The 15735-nt window shown below is 40.7% G+C and overlaps 1 protein-coding gene across 5 annotated transcripts in view; it reads left to right on the top strand.

The window, feature by feature from the left end:
• The first annotated feature begins 1904 nt into the window (after positions 1-1904).
• The window catches only part of DIDO1 (death inducer-obliterator 1), a 68094-nt gene continuing 54263 nt past the window's right edge, over positions 1905-15735 (top strand). The window contains exons 1-2 of one of the 5 annotated variants that reach the window (XM_079978768.1): positions 1952-2167; positions 15552-15734. In XM_079978768.1, the coding sequence (XP_079834894.1) occupies positions 15567-15734 (168 nt within the window). In that variant the 5' untranslated portion in view covers positions 1952-2167; positions 15552-15566. Of the gene's footprint in view, positions 2168-2480; positions 2661-15551; position 15735 lie in introns of those variants that run through there. The other 4 variants (XM_079978767.1, XM_079978766.1, XM_079978765.1 and 1 more) reach the window with 4 other exon arrangements.

Genomic DNA, 15735 nt, shown 5'->3' on the forward strand with positions numbered 1-15735 from the left:
TTCTGGCAACAAAATTGTTTCTATCTGTGGTTGTATCTCCACCCTGTGCACCAAACCAGTTTCACAGGTTCTTCCACGACTGATTGGCTAAGGTGATTTATTTACGGTAAGTCATACAAATAATTACACTGATATTCATCAGTATCAAACTTTATTTCAGTCACAGACCAGCGTAAGATAAAACACATGGATAAACGGAACACATAAGACTTTAAACAGGTAAAGAATAAAAACTAGTAATTAAGAGGTAAAGGTAAAGGGACCCCCTGACCGTTTAGTCCAGTTGTGGACGACTCTGGGGTTGTGGAGCTCATCTTGCTTTATTGGCCGAGGGAGCCGATGTACAGCTTCCAGGTCATGTGGCCAGCATGACTAAGCCGCTTCTGGCGAACCAGAGCAGCACACAGAAACAGCGTTTCCCTTCCCACCAGAGCGGTACCTATTTATCTACTTGCACTGCGTGCTTTCAAACTGCTAGGTTGGCAAGAGCAGGGACCGAGCAACGGGAGGATTTGAACCCATCGCGGGGATTTGATCCGCTGACCTTCTAATCGGCAAGCCCTAGGCTCTGTGGTTTAACCCACAGCGCCACCCAGGCCCCAATTAAGAGGTGATTATATCATTAAAATATCAGAGCCATTTACTACTATTACACAAAAAACATTTTTTTAAAGTTACAATCAGAAATCAGATATTATGGAGAGAGGTATTCTTCTTTGCCTTATTTTTTATTTATAAAAATAGTTATACGTGTACAACTATTTTTTTAAAAAAAATTGAGCAAATGATCTGCTGCTCAGATAGCCCACTCATCAGCATCCATTGTTAATGGTCAAGCTACACTAAAAGCTTATGGGAGGATTTAGCTAATCATGTGTTCCATTTTTGTCCCTATAATAATTTTGCATTTTTGTCCCTATAATAATTTTGCTATTTTAAACTGGTGCAACACTTTAAAGATAAAATAGTAAATATGTAGTTTGCTTCCTTTTGTCAAGTTACTTTTTGTGCAAGCATATGAAAGGTAACTTTTCAGTTGCGTTATCTACATACACTTTAGTTTCCAGGTATAGGTCTGGTAGAAGTAAAAGGTTAAGAAGGTTAATTGTAAAAGGATTTCAACTGTTTCCCATGTAGCTGCTTTTGACATATATAAAAACAACACAGTTACAAACCTCCCTATACAGGGCTGCCTTCAGATGTCTTCTAATCTAAAGGTTGTAGAGTTTATCACAGGCATAGGCAAATTCGGCCCTCAGCATGATTTGGGACTACAACTCCCATCATCCCTAGCTAACAGGACTAGTGGTCAGGGATGATGGGAGTTGTAGTCCCAAAACATCTGGAGGGCCGAGTTTGCCTATGCCTGTCCTAAGGGAAAGTGGGACATTCTGGCATGCAAATCAGAAACCTGGAGGGCATCTGTAAATCCAGCACTGTCCCTGGAAAATAGGGACACTTGGAAGGGCTGAACCTATAACCATAGCTGTCAACTTTTCCCTTTTCTTGCAAGGAATCCTGTTCGGAATAAGGCAATTTCACTTAAAAAAGGGAAAACGTTGACAGCTATGCCTATAACCCACCCGTAATGGAAATCCAGAACGCTTCTCAATACTGCAGAGTGGTACCTTGGTTTAAGAACAGCTTAGTTCATGAACAACTTGGATTAAGAACGTTGCGCCACTTCCTCCTCCCGCCCAGAGGGGGCGCTCGATGCCTTGCCGCTCTGCACTGCTCTCCCCACCAGAGAGAAAGAACCTCGCAAGTTTCCGCTCTCTCTGTGGTTCCTTCCCCGCCCGGATTCCCTCTGGGCGCCTTCCCAACTGCCATTGCGCGAGACGGGGCAGAGCGTCCTCCTCCCCCCTCCCCGCAGCCCAACGCGCACCGCCTCGCGCGCAGCTACCTCGGGCGGCCATTTTGGCGACGGGTTCCTCTCAGCCTCGGCGCGGGCGGAGCAACAAGTCTGAAGGGAGCCGTGAGGGAAGGAGAGGAGGAGGCGGAGGGAATGGAAATGGCGGACGCCGCCGCCGCCGCTCGTCTCGGCTGAGGCCCAGGGAGGGAGAGAGGCGCCGGCACCGAGGCGGGAACGCGCTCCCTTTCTCCCCCATCCCGAGTCTCTTTGCCCCCCCCCCTAGTTTTCTTCGACCCCCTTTTCCCCTCCTCTACGGTGAGTGAGGGACAGCCGCTTCGGGCCTGGTTGGAATATGGAGGAGGAGGAAGGCGGCAGGCAGCGCGGGCGGTGGGTGGGGGGCGGCGGGAGGAGCGACCTCGCCCCTATCTCGCCGTTTCTCACCCCCCCTCGGGGGGGGTTGGGTCGGGTCGAGATCAGGGCCTTTAAAACCGCCGCTCGTGCAAGCCCCGCGGTGTGAGACCACAATTGGGTGACGTCGGAGGGCTTCGTGACGCCCCCGGTAAAAGGCACCCCCCGACACTTGAACGTGGGAGGCTGTGGGGGCTGTTGTTGTTGTTTTTTTGGGGGGGGTTGGAGGTGAGGGAGGAGCGCCCAGGAAATAGCTCCCCGCCCGATGTGCGATAACGTGGCCACCAGAGAGAGAGAGAGAAACGGAGGAAGGGCGAGTTTGCGGTGTGTCCCCCCCCTTTAATTACAGGCCTTCCGGGTAATTGTTTCAGGATCCGCTTGGCGTGTTAACAGCACTGTAGTAAGTAGACTCCGGCCCTCGCCGCTCTAAACCCTGCAATTCGTGGTTTGTGTGTGGGGGGGGGCATCATCTCTCCCTCCTCTTTATTGTCTAACAGGAAGAGTGACCTTATTTGAGCTTGCCGGCCTGTTTTTCGGTGGCGAGCCTGACCACACCTTCCTTTGGTTTTGGATTCAGAATCTCTGATTTTTCCTCCGGCTGCTTTTGCCGCGATCTTTATTTTCACTTTATTTCTCCAGCGGTAGCCGCCTTTCCCTTCGCTTGCATGTGTGAAGCTTCGGTTTGTGGTTTTAGTTAAGGTGATCACGTTGCCGGTATATATATGCATACACCTGGAATGTGATCACTGTGTGTGTGTGTGTGTGTGTGTGTGTGATCGTAAACGTAAGCCCTGTTCAGTCCAGCAGAACTTAATTCATAGGTAAGCGTATAGACGATTGTAGCCTAGGGCTAGAATCTTGTACACTCTTACTTGGGAGTTAGTCTCATTGAATTCAATGGGGTTTACTACTGAATAGGCATAGAATTGCACAGTGAAAAGTTCAAAGTGGAGGTTACGACCTCTTGCCTGTTTGGTAAGGTCGATTTTATTTTTGTCTGGAAGGCTGTTCATGCCCACCAATGAAGCTGCCTCCTTTAAGTGTAGTCAGTCTCCCCTGCCCACTATAAATGGTTTTCATGCCTTACTGTTTTGTGTGCTTAGAATTTGGCAAAGGGTAAAATTCTAATTTTTGCTCCAAATACACTGAATAATATATAAAAAATGAGGTGTTTCAATAATAGCATGGTTAGGGCAAGTTGTATGCATAACACTTTCGAAAGGGAGAACTGGACATTATTTTTGTTACATTAAGATACTTTTTAATACACATGTGTAGCTAGATTCCAGTGAAGTCTGTTGTGGCAGGCCTTCATAAGCTTCTGCACAAAAATAACAACTGTATGGTTAATAATACCTAATAATAGGATTGAAGCAGTGCTTTTTTCTGGGGGTACGCATACCCCTAAACATTTTGTGAAACTAAATTTGGCCTCATTGAGGGGCAGTATTTCAATATGAGTAGGAAAATGAGAGTATCGCTAAATTTTTTTTAGGAAAAAAGCACTGGATTGAAGAGTCTAATCTTCTGTTCCATGCAATCCTATAAGTTCCATTGAACTATTGTTTCGTAGTCGTGTATAGGATTGTGCTATAAAAGTGCAACTGTTTGCAGGCAGTGTTTGCAATTAGCCAGGCGCGTTTTGCGACTAGTGTGGGTCCAATTGTGACCACGCAGAGATCTCTGGATGCCAGGTTATTCCTGGGGGAAAGCAAAATGTCACTTCGAGAAGGATCAGAAATATTTTCCTTGAAACTTGATTTGTTTTATTCTGGATTGTTTTATTTGATGTTTTAATGGGTTGTAAACAACTTTGAGATTTGTTTTTTAAAATATAAAGTGTTATACAAATGAGATGAATAATAACAACAACAACCACCCCCACCCACATCGGGTGCAGGGGTGGCGCCTAAACAATCCATTGTGGTGACTGCAACCTTGGTTTAAGGTGCAATTTGACAATTAGCTTATATATGTGAGTTTCTAACATTGTGTGCTTACTCAGGAGCAAGCCTCATTGTGTTCAGTGTCTTCCTTTCCCCAATAATATGTATTTTGGATTGCAGTCTAGTGCTTACAATAAAGTGTGTGAGAACTGGAAGAACTGGCAGTTTCCCAGCAGTAGATAGGTAGATAACTCAGTTGTAGGATACAGTTTTTACTACTGCATGCTTACTCAAGTGACTTTAGAATCTTTTTATATGTTACCTTTTTAACTTCTGAAGCTGACTTTACTATACTTCTTAATACTAAATTGTGTGTAGTCTGCTGTGGTAATGGAATGGAAAAGCTTTAATTTAATTTTTGTTTCCCTATTTTGGTGCTCACTGGTTTTTAAGGACAGTAAAAGTCTAAATTTTACTTTCTTTAAACTTCCCAATAAGATGACCCACCTTGAATTTGGAAATGTGTGGAATTCAGTCCAGGTCATTAATTCCTATTGACAGAACTCCTATTCTGAGAAGTTCAGTTTTGCTTGTGTGTAATTTCCTTTGTCCTTTATGGTTCCTTCTGGAGCAGAAGGTACATTTCCATCTTGCTGTCTTTGGCATCATATGATAACCCTACCATGGTGACATAATAGGTCATTATGAATTTCATAACAATGCAGGTTTCACTCCTTTTAGTATTGTTTTTGTGGTAAAGTAAATGGTAAATGCCTTTGAAGGGGTTTGTTTTGCTCGGTGCCCAGCAGTAGGGCATTGATAACATAAGATACCAACTTTTGTTCATGTATAGTTTGACAGTTTAACATTCTGTCTGCTAGTGCTTCATTGTTGCTTCTCCTTAGATATATCCTGTACTGTACTGTAGTAAATTCTCTCCCTTCTTCCAGTTTCTGGGTAGCAAATACAATCATTTTATCTTCTGTACTACTATTAGTACACTTCTGATGTTGCATAAATGTATAATAGTATTACTTAACTTTATATATTGATATGATTACTCAAGATGGCTTTGGGTCCTGGTCTCAGATTGTGCTCAGGGTTGCAATTCAGCAGAGGTGAAGAGAAAAACGTTCTATGTAGAGGTTGTTAGGCTACATCTGTTTTCTCAGACATTTTCAGGCGGTTAATTCTTAGTACAACTTCTGGATATATTTTTGTATATTTTAGCTGTATTGTTTTATTGTACAGTGGTACCTCGGGTTACAGACGCTTCAGGTTGACTCTGCTAACCCAGAAATAGTACCTCGGATTAAGAACTTTGCTTCAGGATGAGAACAGAAATCGTGCAGTGGTGGTGCAGCAGGCCCCATTAGCTAAAGTAGTGCTTCAGGTTAAGAACGGACCTCCGGAATGAATTAAGTTCTTAACCCAAGGTACCACTGTATTGCCCTTATTTTTGTAAACTGCCTCATAATCATTCTGGTGAAAGGCAGTATATAAGTTACTTTAAATAAAAGTATTCATATTTTTTGAACTAGCTTACTAGTATATGTTTTCAGGTGGAATTAATCCTGGGTTTATTACATATCTTTCTAGGGAGATAGGAATAAACATACTCCTTTGACTGCCTTGAAGTTTGGTTAGAAGAGTTCTGTAGTGATGTATAGGGATTTAAAATATTTTTCCACCTAGGCCAATAGTTGTGTCATGTAAAATTTAAGCATTGGGTGTGCTAATCTGTAAGTTGTTGGTTCAGCTCTCAGAACTGAACCACCACACAAAAAGCATTGGCAGCTGAAGCTTCTAAATCAGGGCTAGGGAACATGTGGCCTACCAGATTGCTTAAATACATGTCCCATCATTCCTGACTATTGGCCATTCTGCATGGGGGTAATGGGAGTTGAAGTCCAATAACACATGAAGGGCCTGCATTAAAGAAATCAACTTGGGCAACAGGACTTCTGGTTAACTCTTCTAGCCCTGCAGTTGGCTGTATGCCCCCCAAAATCTGCTTTGCAGGGTTTCTTAACCCTCCTCAGCAGATTTGTGAGACCGTAGGAAGAAAGATATGAAGGAGTGTGTGAGAGCAGGAAAAAGTAGTTCTGAGAGCTAGAAGGTGAGATGGAATTGATTTTTGCAGCTGGTTTGAAAGTAGGATCTCTGATAGAGTCATCAATCTCACATGCATTGGATGACCAAATTATCCAGCCAGCAGATGCCATGGAGCCACACCCTAAAATTTTTAAATGATAGAACCTGGGGAATTTAAATAAAAACAATCCGAACTATCCAATTCCAGTGTACCACACTTTCGTTTATTGTCTTCTGTCCCCTCCAGTCTCCAAATTGCCAGCTCTCCCATGGTTGGCTTGAATTATCCCTGCAGTGCTAAACTTGACTACATTAGTCAACTTCTCATAAGTCATTTCTTGCTCTCCAGAAAACATTCCTCGGCCCAAATAATTGTCCTCTGCCCCAATTTTGGTAGAGCAGACATCGCTATCATTTAGTTGTCCTTCTCACAGTTCACCACATATCATTCTGCACCATCCCTCTTTGCTGTAAATACAGGAAAATTATAAATTATGTGTTCTTTTCTCTCCAGTTCACAGTACTATACTCCACATTTCTTGGCACATGGTGCTACTAATTAAAGGGACTAGTGGTGGAAGAAGCAGATGCTATGGCAAGAAAGATCGCAATTGCTCTTCTAAGAAACTCAAATTTTTTGATCTGAAAATGGTTCGGTAATTTGCTTAGCTTATGGTAGGGTTGTTGCAGGCCACGCATGGAAAGGCCCATGTTGGACCCGACAGATTTATGGCACTGGGGACTCAAAATTCATGTCGTGTTTGAATTTATGCTGTTTTGCCTATTGTTATCTCTGGATGTCTGCATGGTTCTCTATGATCAGTGTGTTTACTTGTAAATACAGAAGTATTACAAAGATACCATATGTCTCCAGTGTTCACCCTTATTGTTAGGAAGCAAACCTTGAGCTTTCTACCTCTTGAGAACAGTACTAGTTCAAGGAATTTTGCTTCCTGAAGCAGAGGCCAAGTAGTGCCCTCCTGCAACCTGTTTGGGCCAGCACTTTGAAAAAAACCCACTACTCAGGAATTGGAGCTGCGTGAAGCAGGCTGCTTCATTCTGTTGTGTCCTGCTTGAGAAAGTGGAGCAAGCAAGCTCCCCTTGTTATAATGGTACGATTGACTAGAGAATGACCTGGGATAAACTGAAATATAGTGAAAATATTTTGTAACTTGGAAGCAGAAAATAATTTGAGGTATTTTATATGAGATATCTAGTGTATTGTTCTTTTGGTGAGGCTGTACAGCATGCATGATAGAAGCATATACAGTAAGTCATATCTCAAATAAGTCTGGTGCAGAATGGTGCCTTGGTAGTAGTCTTTTTTTCTGAGAAGTCAAAATTCAGTGACATTTTAGGAAGGAAATAAGTATTACTCAGTTTTGTAACAATGTAAAGGGCTTATCAGGTGATTACAGCAAGAAACACCATCACCTTAATCATTGAAACCTGAGAGACTTTATGGGCTTTGTGCTTTTCTCAGCACAACTATACTAGAACCCCAGTCATGAGAGAGTTTACTTTGAGTAAATTTGATTCAGTGACCCTTGCCTACAAGTAGTCAGCTTAGTCTCACTAAGAGATTTAAGTTGGGGCTGGAGCAATTGGAGGTAGAATTATGTTGGAGGAAAGTAATAAAATCTCAGGAGAGTTGAAGGTTTGAATTAATAGTACAACCATACTATCAAGTCTGAAACAGCTTGGTAGACAGAGGATAAGATGAGGGAGGTATCACTGAAAACCTCCTTCCTCCCTGTTCTGCTGACAGATTTTTTTGGTCAGTGGATGGTTTCCGTTGAATACTACCCAAAGTGCTAGATTTGTTTAGGCTTCTGTTAACTTATTGGGCCTCGTGCTGGTAGAACCCATCCTGCATCCTTAGGGTGAAGGGTGGGTAATTAATAACAACACGTTTGGGATGAAGCAAATAATTATTTCTCAAAATCCACATCACATTTCTGCAGTCACCACAAAAGCAATAGAGATGGAAGAACAAAAGGAGGAATAAGATACGTGTAAAGAATGCACACTGTTCTCATCAGTAGGCTAAGCATTTCCACAAATTATAGTTAGATGGGAAAGCCTGGAAAAAAACGGGGAAAATTGGAGAAAAACAGGTTTCCCCCCGTCCCGTCCCCCAAGTCCCCCCCCCAGAAAAAAAAGGTCTGGAATATTCAAACTACCGGTATATCAACCCCACCCCCCCCCCAATTTTCCCTGTTTTTCCCCAGGCCTTTTCATCTGTATTCCTTCCCCCTCAAATAAATTCCAGAGATTAAAGAATCTTAAAACACTATTTTTTAATTTAGTGTTTAGACTTGCTATACTGTTTATATGAGTGAAGTCTGAATATAACTCTTTATTATTGGAAATCAAGGAAGTGTCACAATTCACTGGCAAAAGGCCTACTCTACTTTGCCAAACCTGTGTTAGGCATTACAAATATAGGTCATCATAAAACATCCATATATAAAATTTTAAAATATATACAAATAAAAAGCCATGTAAAAATATGTAATAATGAGGATTTTCATTGGAGTTTCTTCCTGCTAAATAGTGCCATTCATCGCTGTAAGAAATAATTTTGATAAAAACTCAGCCACCCTTGCTGGTTATTTCCAGGTTAATGTCAGACAAATAGAATTTGATATTTTCATTGTGCCATTATGTTAGACTACCCCAAAAAGGAGACAGCACTCATTTGCATAGCTGGTTGTACAAAGGCCTACTCTGCCATTTCAGTGAAATAATTGCAAATTATACATGGGTATGTTCACCTCAGAGTGTTTGGTGAAAGGGGCCTTCCAGGTAGATTGTGCTAAGTGTGGACAATGTTTTCTCTGATCTTGGAACATTCACAAAAATGTCTTCACTTTGGAAGAAAAGCTCATTTTGCCTATTAAGCTGATTATTTCTTAACTTATTGAAAGGATATTTGTGTTGGCTTTGAAGAATTACATGTATGCAAAACAGCCAACCAAAACTGCAAATGAAATGGACTAGAATAAAATAGCAAGTGCAATATGATATGTAAGGTATGTTCCTTTGCATTTCCACTAGCATGTTGGCTGGTGTCAAAATGGTACATGAGGATATAGGGAAAAATCAGTTCATTTAAATCAATAGGGTGGTATAATTTCATCTCAAAATGCTTGCTAGCATGCTGGTTGTGATTAAAAGTACTTACATAGTTCAGCAGCAATGTCCCAGGGAGGTGACACCTTGAACAAAATATGCACTGAAAGCTTTGCAAAAAACAACAACAACCCAATAAAAGCAGTATACTAGGTGCACACTTCATATATTGAACTAAAGTGTATGGAAGTGTATGAAAAAAAATTGAACTGGCTTTCTGACAGAGGATATTGGAGGATCAGCTACAAAAATTATATAAATTGCATAAGTTGCAGGATTCATGCACAAATGAACTGTAGGAAGGGACAGTAACTTGCTTTATGCTATGTTTTTCAACCTATGTTTCCCTTTGTAATGTGTACACATTCTGTGTACAGGTCGCTGGTCTTTATATACTGTATTTCTGTGATGTAGATGGCATTAGTGTGAGAATGGTACTGCATCATAATGCGAAATTGTATACATGAGCCGTCTTTTTTTTTTTTTTTTTTTTTTGTATCTTCCACTTACTTGATTGTATAAATCCTAGATATAAGAATGTTCATGTTAGAGTTGGTCCCTGTCTAAAATGCTGGAGACAAGAGTTTATTGTGGTTAGATGTAGCAGAATTGAGTTGGCTTACTGATGTCACTGTAAGAGTTGGATATTGATAGTTCCATGTTTCATAAGGGTTATTGGAAAATTAAAATCTAGGCCAAATTTTCTTTCTGGAATTGTTGAATGTCACTGTGAACTAAGGATGTTTTCAGCAGTTGACTCTATCCATAGCCTGCAGCTTTGGTCAAAAAACATCTGCCGCAGCTTTGCATAGTTCTGGCTCTTAGCCACCTTTGGCAGCAGTGTGCAGCATTCCATCATACCCGGTTGTAAAACATCTCTATTGTTTTGGCAACATCTGTTTTCTCTGGAGTACTCCACTAGAGTAACAAGGAGTTAAGGAAGCGTGTGAGGGAGCGAGGGTGATGTTGGAGGCCAGGACTATAGATTGTGGTGGTGGAACCCTCTTGGCTGGGAGCTTTGAGCATTACAAAAGACAGAGTAAGTGTCAGAATTTGTAGTTGCTTTATTTTGCTCACCACCTCCCTTCTTCTGAAGAGTTAGTACAGTCAGAAACAGGGTTCTGTAATATATCCATTAACAGGCTAATGTGTGAACCCACCGTTGTACCAACACCATTTGTGGAAAGTTTGGGTTTATGCTTTTAGCTCCGCTTTCCCCCCGTTAGATTTTTGAGTACATTGTACTGTAATCATGACAGTTCTTCTTGCAAGGGTTCCACTAGCATTATTCTACTAGCATGTTACAGGAAGCAGAATGTCATTGTAAACGCCGCTAAAGTCTGTATAGGTTGTTGATAGGAGGAACAAAATAAATAACCTTATATGTGGAATTTGTGGACTGACTACTCACCATTCATGCATATTTCAGTGTGCAAAAAGTAACAATCCTTCTTCAGAGCAGCATCTGACCATTGCAGAGCCAAGCTGAGAGATAAACCCCGGCTGTGCACGGCCAAATTGGCTTCCTTCTCCCCTCATCTAGCTTTGAGCTGGAGTGGGAAGGAAGAGGCATGTTGACTTGGCTCTGTGCAAGCTCCCGAGAGCCTTGTTTAGGTTGAGCTCTCCGCTGTGTGTATAGGTCCTGCTGAGCACCGATACATATCTTTATATGGCTTGTGCGTGTATAGTTGTATATAATATTATTGTATTAATAGAGTTTTATACGCTAGGGAATTCGTTATTCAGGAGACATAAAAACATTACAGGCATTTCTGATACATTTTTGTGACATCCTTAGAGAAACTCCTCAAATTGTGGTGGATCGTTGGTGACGTCTGTCCTATTGCAATGTCCAGGACAGGATGTTAGAATAGCTTACATAATGCAATATTTGATTAAAATGCTTTCATTGCTCATTTCTGCCCCCTCTTAAATTAGGCTTTTTTTTGTTGAATAGCATAGCTCTTGATGATCAGTCGTTTTTCCTATGTACTCTGTGAAAAGATTTTAAGAAGTGACCTCTTTGCAGTTATTCCTACCATTGTACTTTCTCTTCCACCAGTCTTGCTAGAATGCATTTTTACTTCGTTTACAAAGGGCCTACCTTTTACTTTCCATCTCCATGCATTATAATTACTTAAATTCTCCTAAGCATTTCTAGCTATTTCCTAACAATGAAAATTTTGAAATGTTTGCTGATCTTTGGGTTACACTGTTGGTGAAATGGGGAGAGAGATATAATGCAAAAGATCAGATTGGCTGTAGACACATTCAGCTAACTGTGAAAAGGTTGACAGCTTAAGAGTCTTTATCTTCAGAGATCCACTGCTCAGTTTTGCTGGTGAAAATAATATACAGCATGAAGACTTTGCATAGCTTGGCTGCTTATTTTCATGTTTTTTCTTTTAACTGCTGTTCCAAGATCTTGGCTAGAATGAAAAGATTGATGTATTTCAAATAAGCTGATAACTGGGATGGCAAAGTCTGGTTTTGTTATAATAATAGCGACAATGAAGAAATGACACTTTTGAGTGCCTATGGAAAAGAGAAGTCAAATACTTAAAACTAAAGCTCTTTTGACTAGTGCTGGATGAGTTTCAATAGAAATATAACTAGAAAAAAACTAGACGCTTGTCACTTAAATAATTCCAGTACTTGGTATACCATGTGTTTTTGGTTGCAAAATAGACATCTATGCACAAATGCTGTGTTGGTAATTCCCACAAGTCATACTAAGAGAAAACTAACATCTTATTGCTTAATATAGTTTTATAGCTGTGATTGCTCTTGTAGTATGTTAAAATACTTGGCTTGCTTCTGTGAGTGTTTTTTTGTTGCAAACCCAGAAAAGCAATAAGGTTGTGAAGATGTTAGGGTGTTTGTTGCTTTATGTTGTGAAGCAGGGCTAGAGTAGAATCCTATCTGGTAGGTTTCTAATTATGTACTGTAAAAGAGTCATTTTATTTTGTTATAAATACTGTGCATGATTATAATTATACAGTACTGTAACATGAGATGTTTTGATGGTGGCAGCATCTGGTTTGTAGACACTATTAGATAATGTTTGATAGGATTCTCCTTTCTTCCTTACTACATAGATTGATTTAATGGTCATAATGCACAGTTTAGTGTTTCTGTCACATTACTTTCAACAATCTGATGTTAACAGGTCATATTCCAAATAATTGCAGCACTGTTGAAACTGAGGGATGCTTCAGAGGCAGATTGGGTGATAGGAGATGGGTTCTTCTAACAGATAAAATTCTGTTAGGCATGTTCAGTCTTTTAAGTATATACAAGTAACTCTTTGAGATCCCAGCCATGAATTTTAGCTATTTCTTAAAAATACACATTTCTTAAATAAGCTTAAAACAAAATCAACATATAATACAAATGTTCTAAACCCTACAGTGTATTTTTAATTCTATTTCATTGCCATTTGTAAAACGGGGGGGGGGGGTGTGTGTGTGCTTATTTTTTAATCCAAAAAAGAGCTTTGGCAGAGTAAGCAGATGTTACAACTGATATTTATTATAATTCCTACTGGCATGGATTGTGAGTCATCATATGTGCTAGAATCCAGGGAGTTTCATTCTGTACTCAGATGGGTGACTGCTAAGCCATACTGTGTGATCTTGTACTCTATATTACCTCACTAACTGAGCTCACAGCAGTGTCTTGTTTCCCAAATTTATGTTAAGAAAACACGTTTGGTCCAGCTAACATCAACTCTAGCTTTTGAAAAGTTCTGAACAATTAAGTTTTCCAGTAAGTGATCCTAAAGTGGTTGCATATGTATTCACATATTTCGCAATCCCTAGTCTCTATGCATATATTTCAGTTATTGAATTTATATTCCATCCTTCCTCTCACATAAAAAACTATTTCAGTACAAATGTAGATATATTTTTGTAGTCAAAAGATTGTGATCAAAGGTTCTGAAATATATTGCAACCCAACACATTAGTGTTATAAGAACCTTTGAATCTATCAGAATACTGATAGCATAGTAAGGAAGGAAATTGTATTTATGTTTAGGAAAAATGGCTGTTTTAAATGGAAAGCCACGACAATCAGTAATGTCACATTGGTATTCCTTGGAATGATTTAGATCACTCATTTTAAATTTCCCTTGCATGTCAGCTGCTGTGGAGGGGCTGAGCTGGGAGGGGCAGAAGGGAAATGTGGGTTGGCCAAGGCTGCTACTCTATTTCTGGTGTTTCTGCCACAACTTGCTCTTAGTGACCCCTTCACATTATGGACTTACTGACTAATAACACTTGTCTGTGTTTTGCATCTAATATTGCAGACATTGCAATCTCCAGTGCTAGTTTTAAAACAATCACATCCCCATATGTTGTAATTGGTTAATAGTTATTTGAAGCTTGCAAATCCTAACACCAGAGACAATGTATATGCAGGTCAGTATCCAACATGCCAGATGGGGAAATTACTCATTTGAGCAAGAGTTTAGGGTCTCTTTAGACTGTAGCTCCCTTTTGACTGTGGCTCCACCAGAACTTGAGGGATTTTCAGAAGCTGCATTCAGAAAAGGCAAATGGCTTTACATGCAAGTGTGTGCACGGATTGCACACAAATATACACAAAACTTAGGTTGCTAACTGTTACTTGATAATGTTAGAAGAAAGAAATAGAAAATATTTTCAAGTTAGTGAACACTTTCTACCAGATGGTTGTAGAAGCAGACTGGAGATGTGACTGAAACATTAATGATTGATGTAGCTTTCCTTAAGCTTGCAGTGTAGCTTCAGGAGCCTGGAATAGGATCTTCCTGATTTGGCATTTACGTAAAAGGGAACATCTGTAGGCAAGCCTAGCAGTGCTGGAATTGAAGCCTGCCTTTTGTTAAGGGTTCTGCTGTGCATAAATACTGTAACACCCATCCCAATTTTCAAGTGATGAGAGACTTCAAGGGTTATTCTTCAAGTGGTTATCCTGGCTTTGATTTTCTTAGAATAAAAGTCACTGGAGTCTGTAGTGTCTCCACGTTGTGTGATTTTATTTACACACATATACAAACTGAGCAATAAGTTTGAAGGGCTTACAGAGTCCCAATGGATCTTGCTCTTCCATTGGATTTCTAGGGAGGGTCCTGAAAGCCATAGCTTTGGTTTAATCACAAAGAGCAAGTCAGGCCTCTGTGTCTTCCTGGCTCCAGAGGACACGAGGCAAAAGCTAGACCCTGACTTCTTATTCTTCTACTGCTAGGGTGCCTTGGTCTCCAGCCTGGTGAGGGATGAAGACCTACCCTCTCCTTCTGGAAACAACACTAGTTAGTTTCTATGACAACACATCTGTACATTATCAGTTCTCTAGACATAAAAATGGAATACTTGGTCCAGGCTTCCTCAGCCTCGGCCCTCCAGATGTTTTTGGCCTGCAACTCCCATGATCCGTAGCTAGCAGGACCAGTGGTCAGGGATGCTGGGAACTGTGGTCTCAAAACATCTGGAGGGCCGAGGTTGAAGAAGCCTGACTTGGTCAGTCCCATTCACTTGACTATCCAATGCAATCACCAATCATGTGACAGCACTTATATTCACTCTAATGACACCTTTGTGCCTGCGTCCACCCAATTCAAACCCAAGATCCCCCTCCCCTCATTGTGTATATATATGCTTGCAAAATCGGCAAACCTTTTGAAAGCTGTTTATAAATAGGCCTGTTCCCTGCAGCATTTTTTGCATGCTGCCCTTGCTCTTGGTTTGGGGGAGTTTGAGAAAAGGAGCCTCTGTTAAGTCTTGTGGGAGTCATCCACATGTGGTAGCTGACCCTGCTCAGCCAGCTTGTGTTTAACATACAATATTATCCCCTTGCTCCAGGGTAGAGTAAAATTGCAATGTATTCTCCAATGCAGTGGAGAATTTCCAGCAGAAGGAAGTGAACAAATTGTATGCCAACTGCTCTTTATGCTAAAGTAATGTCTAATTACTTTTCCCCCAAATTAAACACATTAGGGGTTTAGTGTATAATATGCGTTCTTTGCATAATGGCCAATTATTCTGTCATCTAACTGATGGGATATGACTTTTGGTATTATTAAAGTATAAGCTGATGATTAGGCTTTTAGTTTTGCTTTAGAATTAAAGAGATACTTTTATAAAGAAATTGAACAAGAAATGATTAGCCAACTTTTCCCCTCTTCCTTCTGGCAGATCTTTTAAAATTGCATGATGTGTGATGAGTTGGAGCTTCTTAACAGGGAGATTGGGAGGTTATTACAAAGCAGCATCGTGGAAGGAAGCTCCTTAAACTCAGAATCTCTTCAGCCGTCAAGCTCCGATTCCTGGGATGTAGCCACTGCTTCAAGCAGTGAAACACAAGGCAGTTTAGTAAAGG

Source organism: Podarcis cretensis (genome assembly GCF_951804945.1).
Source record: "Podarcis cretensis genome assembly, chromosome: 6".
NCBI lineage: Eukaryota > Metazoa > Chordata > Lepidosauria > Squamata > Lacertidae > Podarcis > Podarcis cretensis.